This window comes from Eleutherodactylus coqui, chromosome 2 (assembly GCF_035609145.1).
Source record: "Eleutherodactylus coqui strain aEleCoq1 chromosome 2, aEleCoq1.hap1, whole genome shotgun sequence".
NCBI lineage: Eukaryota > Metazoa > Chordata > Amphibia > Anura > Eleutherodactylidae > Eleutherodactylus > Eleutherodactylus coqui.
In genome coordinates this window covers 246,449,276-246,462,409 of record NC_089838.1, presented here as the reverse complement: position 1 = coordinate 246,462,409, position 13,134 = coordinate 246,449,276, and the positions used below count along the sequence as shown (strand labels likewise).

Sequence of the window (13,134 nt, the reverse complement as noted above, 5' to 3'; positions counted from 1 at the left end):
GTAATGAAGCAGCCAATACTTGGAATCCCTGCATAGCCACGTCTGATACAAAAGTCTAGTAGTGTTCTGTGTAAAAACTTTTAAATTACTGCTGTTCATACACTTCAGCAAATTTTCTGAGTGACTATGCGAACAATTCTTGCTCAGTGTAAAGGTACCCCAAGATAAACTGCTTTAGCACAGTTTCTGCAAGAGTGGTAGAGCTGGCCGAAGGAACTAATGCTTTTTGCACTTAGGGTCACCTCCTAGTGGTCGCTGTGTTCCCCAATGGCATGTGCAAAAATTAATTGTGTATTACAGGGGTGCACAACTTGCGAGATGGGGGCCACATGCGGCCCACAATGCCATTCTGTGCAGCCCCAATCATCTGGACACATCTGTGGTTACTCACATGTAGTTTCCATGTCAGGATGAAGATGATTGGCGCATAGCAGGGCAACTAGAACAGACAGGTGCTAAGGGTGCACTGTGCAGCCATGTCTGGTCCACTATATATTAGGAGAATATATTCTCTTGACTTGTTTGGCTCTCCAGAACGGAGTATATGAGTAAGAAGCATTGTATATGCATGCAGCTCTCTCTATTGTAGTTTATAGGGCTTCTAAAATTACCTCGACATCCATCATCTACAATGGAGAGCCACAGACATGGTCTCCTCTCTGGAGTGCTAAATGAGGGGAAAGGTAACCCCCATTACCCCAATAGGTGGGAATCCTGGAAGGGGAACTTACTTTCATTGATTCTGGCATATACTTAGGGTGTACCATAAGTGTCTCAGATGGGAATACCCTTGTGGCCCTTGGAAGTGGTTCAGTATGGTAATGTGGCCCTCAGACCAGAAAGAGTTGTGCACCCCTTGTGTACTATAACACTGTGCCGAGGAAATAAAATACACAAAAAGGCAATTATGTGCCTGTGTATATACAGAAGTGCAGATTGAGTAGAAGAGTCTCTTGATGAAAGTGAATATGAAGTGAATGATACTTACAGTGACTGTAGGTGTTGCCGTCTTTACATTTACAATACGGAAATGTGATGGCTTTTCAACTTCAATGTCCTGGAAAGAGACAACAATTAATAATTAGTTCTGGTTTCAGCAAATAAAAGGTTATTCTTTGTATGAAGAAATGTTATGCCATTTTACATAATGCTTTTCTCAACGTTTCCAAGATAGCAGCTCGCCGTCACTCAATAGGAACTTTCTTTTGTTTACTCCCAGATAAAAATCTGTTAATCACATGACCAGAACAGATTAGTATCTACTGGACTTAAACAATGATTGCATGGCAGCAACCAGAAATCATGAAAACTGCGAGGAACTGATAGAGAAAGTGTAATGGAAAATTGCATCATCAAAGACTAATAATAATAATATTTATACAGCACCAACATACTCCAGCGCACTTCACAACTCTCCAGATAGTGATCAAAATGGTTGCCAATATGCCCAAGATTTTGCATATGGCTACTAGCGCTGCCACAGCAGTGTGCAGCTATAATGAACAATCTCTTCAGACATCTATTAGACATGCCAAGCGTGCTGCACACTGGATGCATCTAGTAGACGCCGCGGCATGAGGACACGCTGCACTGAGGCATCAACATGCCTGATCATTGTTTTGCTCTGTCTGCTGTCCTGCGTGCGGCTCAGGGCTGCCTGCTGTTATATATGCTGTTATGCTTCTAACCAAAACGATTATCGTTCGCAGGGGGGGAAATCGCTAGATCGTTCAAATGGTGAACACGGCCAAGATCAAACAATTAACAATAATTGGTTCACTTAACGTTAATTTCATGCTCATTCGCTAATCATTCAGTTTAAATACCGATCATCAAGTCGTCCTCATTCACTTATACAGTGAACAACTGAATGATTTACGATGTCAGTGTATTTAGACAGAACGAGAATCGCTCAAAAGATTCTTTTGAGCAAATTTTGAGCGATTCTCGTTGTGTCTAAATCAGCCTTTAGAGTATATGGGTGATAATCGCTGGGACACTCATCCCATCTAAAAGGACCCTAAGGCCTCATGTCCGCTCAAAAAATACAATCCGTGCAGAATCTGCCACGGATTTCCGCGGCGAATTTGCTTTAAATGGCATTTTTTTTGCATGCAGATATCCGCACACATTGCTATCAATGTGATAGCAATGTTGCCGATCCGCTCGGATTCCATGGCAAATGGAGCATGCCGCGTTTTTTCTCCTGTGCAAAAACGCAATTCTTTTAAAACGCCATCCGCGGGTGCAAAAATCAATTTAATGGACCCGCGGATGGCAATGATTCCCTATGGGCGAAATCCGCTGCGGATTCCGCGGTGGAAATCCGCCGCGGAATCCGCAATTCCATTTACCCAGTGGACATGAGGCCTAAGAGTGCATTCCCACCGTGCGGCTAACCCCCACCAAAAACCACATTGATAAAAACATGCATGATTTCTGGTGCCTTTTTTTTTACTGTATTTAAATCTCTCCGTGGGAAGAGTGATAGCAGTCAGGCGAACTCTCCCCTCATCCCGATTTCCCACAGTGATAGCTAGGCATCCGCGCTCCTCATCCTCACAGTGATAGCTGGGCACCCCCTTCCTTAAAGTGATAATTCAGCGCCCCCATACCCACAGTCACAGGAGCCACTGCGGCTCAGATTACTTAGGGTGCTAGATGGAGTAATTTTTCGTTGGCACAAGTGTACAATATCTGAGTTTGCTCAAATTGTACCATAAAGCTCTCTTACATGGTTTGCACATTTCCAGTGTGGTTTTTTTAACACATTTGGTCACTTTTAAAGACAGATCAGACAAAGGGTTGTAGCATCATGAAAAAGGGGATGTGGCTTAAACACACCATTGTGCGTCAAAGCATTGGCGCAATGTTTGGCACAAACTAAGACAACTTTGTGGTAGTCTAAAGTTAGACTAGACAGTCTTAAGATACTGCAGTTTTATCATCCAGCATGAGTTACTGTGATAAATTTGGCACATTTTAGGATTGTCTCATCTAAATGGTTCTTTACATGTGGTGATTATCGCCTGAATTTTCACTGGAAACAGTGAATTCAGGCGATAATTGTCTCCTGTACAATCAACTGCTGACAGGGCATTCGGCGAGAAATCACACACTTATCGGAGTTGCTTGGTTTTTTAGCAATACTAAAACCAAGCGGCCTGTGTAAGCAGAAACTGCTCCATGGATTACTGCCCAACTATTGTGCATGTGGTTTACATAGTTGTTCAAGTAAACGGAGGCAGGGTGGGATCTTTTGTTTCTCTGCTTTCATTCACTGAACAGTAATTGCTCCCGTGTAATACCCCATTTACACTGACAGATGATCGCTCAAGCGGCAGTTTGAGTGACAGTTTTGAGTGATAAATCTTTGCATACTTTATAGAAGTCAATTAGCTACTATACAGCTATGCAGGCGCAGCTGGACACCGCCGCTATCTCTCGCTGAACACTACAGCTATTCTGCATGAAGTAATAGCTGTAGTGTTCTCTGCGCTTGCAGCCCGTGCCCCGTTGTGAATTTACAGCAGGACACAAGGACAGAGAATCTTATCAGCGCAGCCGGCTGTTAACAGCCTGCTCCGCTCAGAACAGCTGATCGCTCAATTCTAGCCATCTAGAATTCAGCAATCAACGACTCTGCACAAAAACTGCACTATGTCAGTGTATTTAGACAGAACGAGAATCACTCAAAAGATTCTTTTGAGCAAATATTGAATAGTGGCAAATTTTCAATAGTAATTCTGCGTGTGTAGTCTGTGATAATGAAAAATGTAATATGCAGCCACCAATCGCTTGGATTACAGGAGTAATGCAATATTACATCTGACTTTTTTAGTCAAGTCCATAGCACCAACTTACAAATATTTAGTGTAGTAAACCTAAAGTATCAACCCCTGAATAACATCATATGTAAAAAAAAAGGAAAAACCGCATGTACTAAAACTACAGAAATGCTAGTTTGATGCTAATGAGATAGCCAAGCTGAAAATACAGGAAACAATGGATGTGCAGCTTTTGTGTGTGAAGGTTATGTTACACAGTAAATTCCAGTACAATCATACCTGATCAATATCACCAAGATGTCCGTGGATGTCCTGAGAGAGCTCACGGAGCAGACTGACAGGGCTCTTGAACAAAGAATGCATATTGAAGAGAAGCGTCATGATTCCTTTACAGAACTGGACATCCTCTGGAAAAGAAATATGCCTGTGACTGACATACAGAATACACAATACTATATTACATGCCATTGACGATACTTTACTACACGCCATAGTCGTCGCTATACCACTCGCCATAGACGATATTATACAACATACCATAGACAATACTATACTGCACACTATGGACAATGCCATTATCTGAAGAGGAAATCAGACCAGTAAGACAGACAAAGTTGTAGGACTACACGTGGCGACATATCCTATGCAATAATATGTAATATTCCATCCTGCAGCCCTCACACAGAACAATGTATATTAGTCTGGAAGCGGGAACGAGTCGATGCAGCTAAAGGCTTTGTCCACGTGCAATGCAGCCATAAATATTGAGAACTTGGCAGCCGCAGGGGGTTCAGACCACAGTTATTGTGGCAGATAGGATGCAAATGTCACAATGTAATTGATGCTAAAAAAGGTTTCCCAGTATTATGCCCTTATTAAAAGGTATGTGATATTTCAATATACATTCTAGAAAACTTCTGAAACAGACTAAAAGAAAAAGTTCTTGTTGCCCTTTGTTTCAACATTTTGTGATTTTTAAAAAAGCGCCTTGCATCTGCGGTGTGAGGGTTATGAACATATTAATTTATATATGTATGTATCTTTGATATACGTTTCCGGAGGCTGTAGGCCTAAATTGTACACTCTATTCTGTGTCCTATGAAAAGCTCTGCTAAATGCTTGTACATTTAGGTTAGTACTTAATTACATTAAGTAGAGGTGTAATCTTAAATGTCCATCATGTCTCCAAGAGCTTGTTTATCTCGTTACACTGATCAAAAGGTTGTATGGAATGCTTTGTTTTTGACTGCTGTCTAGGTAGGGCATGTGATTAAAATGTAGAGTGTGATGATAATCAGGATACCAGACACGATGTCTACATACAAACAAATAAAGCATTGTTTATAGAGAAGACACAATTATGTACCAATAAAACAGGTCAACCTCTGTAACACTAGCCTACTGATACGCCTACTATTTTCTGTATAAGAATAAGGCAATGTATACAATAAACTCAGATTGCTTCTAGACACAGGCCTGATCTCTGTGTTTCATAGCTTTCTCACGGCGGCCGCCATAACCACCTCTTATTTGGAGCCTCACAGCATATTGACGGAACATTGAATTCCCTAACAGCGGGTAAATCGCACGTTCCTGAGCGCGATAGCGGGTCAAGTTTCATGGCCCAATATCACACTCGCCTGTGAAAAATTAGCCTTAGAAATTAGGACGGTTGAAAAGCGATCTTATGACTCAGAAGACTGAATAAGCTGCTGACTGTGAAAATAAAATCCAAGAAGGGCGGGTGGTGTGATGCCCTCGGCCATTAACCCCTTAGTGACGGCGCTATGGTAAAACTACGTCCTGCTGTTGCAGGACGTGTATGGAGGGAGGTAGCGCCGCTATCTCCCTCCATACAGCGCGGGCGTCAGCTGTTTATTACAGCTGACACCCGCGGGCAATAGCCGCACTCGGCCGTTCGCGGCTATTAACCCTTTAAATGCCCCGAACGGTGAGATCGAGGGAGCCATGCAGGTGTCATGGCAGCCGGGGGCCTTTAGAAAGGCCCCAGGGCTGCCTTAGCAGACTGCCTATCAAGCCATCCCCGTGGGCTGGCTTGATAGACTGCCTGTGAAAAAGCAGTATGACGTAATGCTATAGCATTATGTCATACTGCAGGAGCGATCAAAGCATTGCATATTAAAGTCCCCCAGGGGGACTTCAAAGTAAAGTAAGAAAAAAGATCAATAAAGTTTTTTTAAGTGTAAAAAAAAAAATAAAGTTATAAAAGTTTAAATCACCCCCCTTTTGCCATATCAATTACTAAAAAATCTAAATCATAATATAAAAATATGTATTTGATATCGCCGTGTCCGTAAAAGTCCGATCTATCAAAGTAGCTCATTATTTTTCCTGCATGGTGAACGTCGACCGAAAAAAAAAATAAGGAACGCCAGAAATACACTTTTTTAGTTACCCTGTCTCCAAGAAAAAACGCAATAAAAAGCAATCAAAAAGTCATATGTATTCCAAATACTATCGGAAACTACAGGACATCCCGCAAAAAAATGAGCCTTTGCTCAACTACGTCAACGAAAAAATTAAAAAGTTATTGCGCGCGCAAAATGACCGCAGAAAATAATTGAAAAAAATTAAATATCTTTTTTTAAAAACCGTACTACAGCAAAAAAAATACTATATACGTTTGGTATCGTAGTAATCGTACTGACCCATAGAATAAAAATATCAGGTTGTTTTTGTTGTAGTTTGTGCGCCGTAGAAACAGGACGCACCGAAAGATGGTGGAATGTCGGGGTTTTTTTCCATTTCTCTCCCCTTAGAATTTTTTAAACGTTTTTCAGTAAATTATATGGTACAATAAATAGTGCCATTGAAAAATACAACTCGTCCCGCAAAAAACAAGCCCTCATACAGCGACGTCGATGGATAAATAAAGGAACTATGATTTTTTAAAAGGGAGTAGGAAAAAAACAAAAATGAAAAAAGCAAAAAGCTCCGTCACTAAGGGGTTAACAAGTACGCTGAAAACAGATAGACAAGGTGGCAGTAGGCAGAATCAAGGTAGGTTGAGGAAAAACAGATTTGATCCACAACACGGCAAAAGAATAGGCGAGAATGACAAAAGGTAAAGTGCTGTGTGTTCCCTGGTTTGCTACTAGCAAGGAAAGGGCTAACTACAACCATGGCAGAACCAAAGCTAAAAAATAAATACATTTAAAAAAATTAAAAATCCATCTTGTCCTTCTCTAGGACAGCAGGACCCAGGCAATAGACTACTCTGCTCTCGACAGTTGAAGCTGGCCCTCCAGCTGGCAGCACTTGAATGTAGAATGTTAGTAGAGTTGTAACGTGGTACTTAGTTTGGCACAGTATGTTGGATGCCGCAGATACAGCCGTAGTGTTGTGTTTTCTTTTGGATGACCGAAAACCCCTTAGAGGGGAAATAGACCTCTTGGAAGAGCTAAGGATGTTCCAAGTCTCTGTTCCAGGCTCCTAAGAGAGGACAAACAAATCACCCTGGGTGGGGCCTAAAAAATTGTATGCCCAATGAAGGCAATAGACACGACGGAAGAAACCCACCATCAGATATTTTGCAGAGTCTATGTTCTACCCCTATGAGAGGAGAGATGTAGGGCATTGACACTCACCAGTGTAAAGGCTTCATAAAAAGTGAAGATAGTAAGAACTCTTCCTATGGGAAGGATCACACAGTAATATAAATGCTCCTTCACAAAGGAAGAAAGTTTCTCTGTGATGGTGACAAGCACTGCACAACGATATACCGTACAAAAACTGGGGGCAAAACAGCTACTGTTCGTATGACGGAGATAATGATACTGAATGAGATGGCGCTCACTACCTTACAGGGTAGCCGTACACAACTGTTCCCTCCAAAGAGGGAGGATAAAGTGGGAATAACAGGGAGGATGCAGCTCAACAGAATAGTCTAGTCAAAAAGGAATATAGGCTCGCAGTACGTTAGTTACTACTCCTATAAAAGGGGGCAATAAGAACAGACACTGCTTGATATCACTGCAGTCATGTCAGTTACTCCCACCATGGGAGGAGGTAAATAGGTGGACAATGGCCACCATAATTGTGTAATCACGTCAAATACCGAGCTCCACCGTACTACAAGTACTCCTCCTAAGGAAGGGATTTTGTAGTGGAGAAAAGTTATGTGTATTCGCAGCCTTAACGTATTCTGATCAAGTCCAACTAAAATAGGTGCATGGATTGTTAACATTTTGATCTCTCTTCTGTGAAGAACTGAGCACAGACAGCAAGCAGTGAAAAATTACAATGTTGCATTTTTATTATATTATATAATAAAAAAGCTTTATGTACATTAAAAACTAACTCTTAGGCCGCCTGCAGACGGGCGGAAATTCCGCGGCGTGAATAGGATTGCGTTTACAAACACAGGTGGCCGCGATTTGTCTGCAACAAATCGTGGCATGCCCCGCACAGAAATCTCACTCCCAGGCCGCCGACTCCGGTCTGTGCATGCGCCAGCTGCCCGGCAGCCGGCACATCAAACAGCCGGGGCCGCGGGAGCGGGTGAGTACCACGCTGCTCTCTGCAGACGCTTTGGTCGGGTCCCACTGCGAGAATTCTCGTAGCCGGATCCGATCCGGCCTACTGCAGGCAGCCTTACAAACAGATGAAAAGCAAAGAGCAACTAACAAAAGCCTCCTCAAAGATGAGTATTTACAGTAATACATTATGCAGAAATATAATAATGCTCATACAAATATTTTCACAAATCATCGTTGCATTTAGCTTGTATCACATGAACCATTCTTACCGAGATCTGTCTCTTTACAAATTTTCATAGTCCATGACAGCATCTGTACAAACTGCAACACAGATATAATTTCTAGATGTACATAAGCAAGAAAAAAGCATATCGATTACATTCTAACTTCAGAGCAGTAGACAAAGGCTGAGTTTTTTTCCATGCATTACACGTAGATTTTGCTGAAGATATACATTAGATGACACCCTATGCTTTGCAAAAATCTGCTAAATCCCCTAATATAAAAAGCAGCATGCCCTGAATTCCATGCAGATTATTCCTGTATATACTGATGGGGTTCTTAGAACTCATTTTCATGTATTGTACTGTTAATTGCAGAATGTGCACTGAAACTCTGTAACAAAAGTGTAGATATGACCTGAATGTTCATTACATACAAACTGACCTGCTGAGAAGATGAGTCCAGAAACCTGTACAAAGTAAACAGGATATTGACTAACAGCACGGATTCTTTGCTATTAAATTCGTCTTCTCCAGAGTCTAGTTGGATCCTAAGGGATCTCTGCGAAGAAAACGTAGATGTAAATGGGAAACTGCAGACCAACAAAAAAGGAAGCAAGTCTTTTCTCATCACCAAGACCAGGTTTACACCTATGTGCACTTTTTGTGGAACATTTAGTCACTTTTTAACAGAACCACACACCATGTTGGTACATGGACCTTTATCAGAACCCCAAAGTAACAGATACTCTTCTTTATGCAAAAATAAACAGTAGATGCACACTGAAAACCTACCTGAAACTGTGTAATCAGCGAAGATGCTTTTTCCAAGACGTTTACAGCTCCAGCTTCCTCCTCATCTTCGTCATCTAGAAATGCATAGTACATCGATATAGAGAAGTAAAGGAGACAGTAAACGGTCAAGAAGGCCTACAAAAGGTTAATTCATAGGCTTGCTAACTGTGGTTTGCAGGTTTAATGCGCAATAAGAGCATAGCGTGATAGATGGCAGCTCCATATCCTAAGCGTAGTATGAATGTCAGATTATCCCACAATTAACAATAAACTGCAATTTTGCAGCTAATTTTTTTGCAAATTATAAATATTGCTATATGCATGTGGTACAAATGGAGGATTGTAAAGCTCAAGTATGGGAAATAGATTTGTCCTCAGAGCATACACCTGCAAAAAAGTTGTACATGGTTTATAAGGTTGTTAGCTAAAATCTTTCCATTTAAATCTGCCTGTTAACCCTTTCCAATCCAATTTGTATCCTGGATTCCCTAGGGAGCTTACTCTTTTTCCGCCATTATACAATGGCGCTATCTGCTGGCTAAAGCCAGTACTACATGAGGTGCCACATTGGATAGGCTCTGACAGCTGGCAATATACAGTAAGAGAGCCCCGATGGCCGTCTTCCAACATCGGAGCTGTACAGCCTTGAATCATAATGTCTTTAGACATCAGACAGTGGATTGGAAAGGGTTAATGGCAGCAATAAACTGAATACAAACTACAGCCAGGTTCACACTAGTGCTGTACGTTCTGTTTGGCTTCGTCCTAGAAGCTGGACAACTGAAAAAAAAACGAAGTGTCGGATTCAGCAAGCCTTGCTATATTTTATCGGACAAAATAGCATAGTATGCTGCACTATTTTGTCAGATATTTTGTGCCAGATCTACACCAAAGGCTCCAAATTGAGCCTCCAGCGCAGATGTAAACATTAGCCTACCTTTGCATGTTGGATATTCCCTTGCACTGTGGTGTATGTAAGAATATAACTGTGATGGGAACCTACAAATGTGGGAGGTTGACCACAACTGGAATACATTATAAAAACATCTGATATTGCCATACAAGGTCCTGGACAAAGAATGGCAACCTCAATGAAATCAACCATTTCTAGATAGCTGGCTGCATGAAAACAATGAGAAATACATTACCCAAAGCAGCAAGAAACTGCGAGATCTTTGGCTGATAGTGTAGCTGGATAGTGTTAAATATTTGCACCAAACACTCCAAGCACAGCAAAGAGATGTTCTTCCCTTTGTCCTTTTTCCCAGAATCCTCAGCGGCACATGGTATTGAGGTATATCTCCACAATAACACCCTGTGTAGGCAGATGGCGAGAGTTTAAATGATTTGTCAGTTTGTGGAGTTCTGATATATTTTTCAGGTCCTTACAGTTACAGGACAAGCATTATCTGCGGCAGCACCCTTCAGTAAGGCGCGCCCCTGGTCTTACTTGGTTATTTCACAGATGCTATGGAACATCTTCTCACTATTCTGACCATCAGGTCCATCAGTGACCCCAGTCTCCTTCAATTGCTGAATTTTCTGTAGTGCAATGCCGACAACATATCTCATGAAATCTAGGTTGGATCGAAGAACGCTGAGACTTTCCTCACGGACCTTCAAGTTGTCTCTGCAAAGTAGTTAAGACACTTAAAGGTGTTATCCCAAAATCTAACAGTAACATAAGTAATCTCAGGTAACACTGTGCTCCTGGGACACACATAGTATGCCGCCAGCACTGTGAGGCCTTAGTCAGACGGCGTTTTTTCGCACGATTTGCGGATCGCATGATGGATGCGCATCCGCAAATCGCGTGACCGGTGCCCGAAAATCGCCCGAAAATCTGCTCCTAGCCGCGTTTCATTAGAAACGGGCCGGAGCTGTCCAGCGCATTGCATTCAATGGAGCCGGCAATACAGCGGCTCCATTGAAAGCAATGCGCTGCGGGCGAGTGTGGGATGAATTGTCGGGAAGGGCTTAAATATATAAGCCCTTCCCTGCAATTCATCCATAAATGTGCTAAAAAAATATATATATATATATACATACTCACCTGCTCCCGGCAGTCGGAGTTCCCCGCGGCCGGCCTGCAGTGGGTGTGAAGGGGGTGTGAGTCAGACCTGCCCCCTGATTGGCTCAGCGCTGTATGGCTTGAGAAAGGTGCCTTGTTTTGCACCGAAACGCGTTGCCTTATTAAAAGTTTCGTTTGACTACAACTTCTGGATTATTACTATGCACCTTGGAGCATAGCTTTATACTTTGTGGAGGACACTCTGAGGAGGGGGCATTTGTACATCATACCCCCCTCCTTTCAAGTAAGTGTTATACCTAATCATTACCCACGTGTGAACCTGTCCTTAGTTTACTTTTGAGCGCGGATTTTTTTCTGACATTCCATTTTTTGAATCATCATGGCGTCATTAATAGGTTGCTGGTCTGCATGGTGAACTACATATATCAGAATGGTCTGGCACCCTGTATCCACTATGTGTGGGAGTGTACACCAAGCATCCACCCCCCTCATTATGAGGAGGCAGTGTGAGTGGCTGTCTCATCGGTGTCCCGCACAGGTGTTATTGGCTCCTCCATTTGGTAGTCAGCTACCTGCATGGTGAGAGGAGGATGCATCTATATGCACTCCTCACTCAGTAAGTAACGGCCATTTTCTGTGATTGTCCTTTATTTATCCATTGACGTCGCTGTATGAGGGATCGTTTTTGCGGACGAGTTGTATTTTTCAATGGTACTATTTAATGCACCATATAATGTACTAAAAAAATTCTAAGTGGAGTAAAATGAAAAACAAAAATGACATTCTGCCATCTATAGTCCTGTAGTTTGTGTTGGTACTATTTTGGAATGCATCCGACTTTTTCATAGTTTTTCCATACATACCCTGATGCTGCAAGACGTAAATGTACATCCTATAGTGGGAAGGGGTTAATGAAAATGTAAAGCAAGTAGTCCGAATTACTTTCTGGGGCTTTTCAGGACAGGCAATCATAATACCTGAGAAAAAAGACTGACTGTGCATTTACAGAAAAGAACATACCTGAATAAAGCTGTTAAAAGTGTGGAAACAAATCCCGTAGACAACAAGCTTCTGTATGCTTTACTGCCGCCTGATGATCTTCCTTTTGCAGATTTCTCCTTTAAGATGTCAACCAGTTTGTTGTAGCACTTAAATAGTCCCAATATGTCTTCAAATTTACTTTTACTGGAAACAAAGATGTACAAATTAAAAGGGCTATGTAAGAAATTCACTCGTTTAGGACCAACCGCCATAAATATACGGTGCTTGGTCCTGGGCTTTAATCCTGCGCCATAGTAAAAATACAGCGCAGAATTCAAGTTCCTGTTCCTAGCAGGAGCAGGTTGGGTTCTCAGCTGTCAGTGACAGCCAAGGAACTGGAGGAGAAGGCAAAAGTCGTTTATTTTTTTTACTGCTTCTGCCTTCTCTCTTGCAGGCTAGATGGCATTCAATAAGCTCTATGAAGAGAATACAGGAAGCAGCAATACCATTTCCTGTAGTCATCAGCGACCCAGTAAGTCAAAGCTGTGGGGTCTTAGCAGACCTAAGCCCAGCTTACACAGTAACTAATATTACTTTAAGGGGATGTTTTTCCTGTAATCAAGGCCCCTAGGGATGCTGCTCTTATGGATGCCCCAGTAAGGCCGCCTACACACAAACAGGTCAGATTCTGCATGCGGAAGCTGGCAGCGAAATCAGACCCTGTGCCCGGCTGACGTCCCCGCGTACCTGTCATTTATCTTCTTTCTTTGCACTGAGGATATGTGTAGTAGAGATTTTTTTACATTACCACTAACAAA

The 13,134-nt window shown here is 42.1% G+C and overlaps 1 protein-coding gene across 1 annotated transcript in view; it reads right to left on the bottom strand.

The window, feature by feature from the left end:
• Positions 1 to 13,134, bottom strand: part of FANCI (FA complementation group I) — a 67,935-nt gene that overhangs the window by 12,137 nt on the left and 42,664 nt on the right. Inside the window, exons 23-30 of the mRNA XM_066592799.1 lie at positions 12,356 to 12,520; positions 10,754 to 10,933; positions 10,452 to 10,618; positions 9,304 to 9,377; positions 8,954 to 9,070; positions 8,557 to 8,608; positions 4,068 to 4,195; positions 989 to 1,057 (exon numbers count right to left, since the gene is read on the bottom strand). Of these exons, the coding sequence (XP_066448896.1) occupies positions 989 to 1,057; positions 4,068 to 4,195; positions 8,557 to 8,608; positions 8,954 to 9,070; positions 9,304 to 9,377; positions 10,452 to 10,618; positions 10,754 to 10,933; positions 12,356 to 12,520 (952 nt within the window). The remainder of the gene's footprint in view (positions 1 to 988; positions 1,058 to 4,067; positions 4,196 to 8,556; positions 8,609 to 8,953; positions 9,071 to 9,303; positions 9,378 to 10,451; positions 10,619 to 10,753; positions 10,934 to 12,355; positions 12,521 to 13,134) is intronic.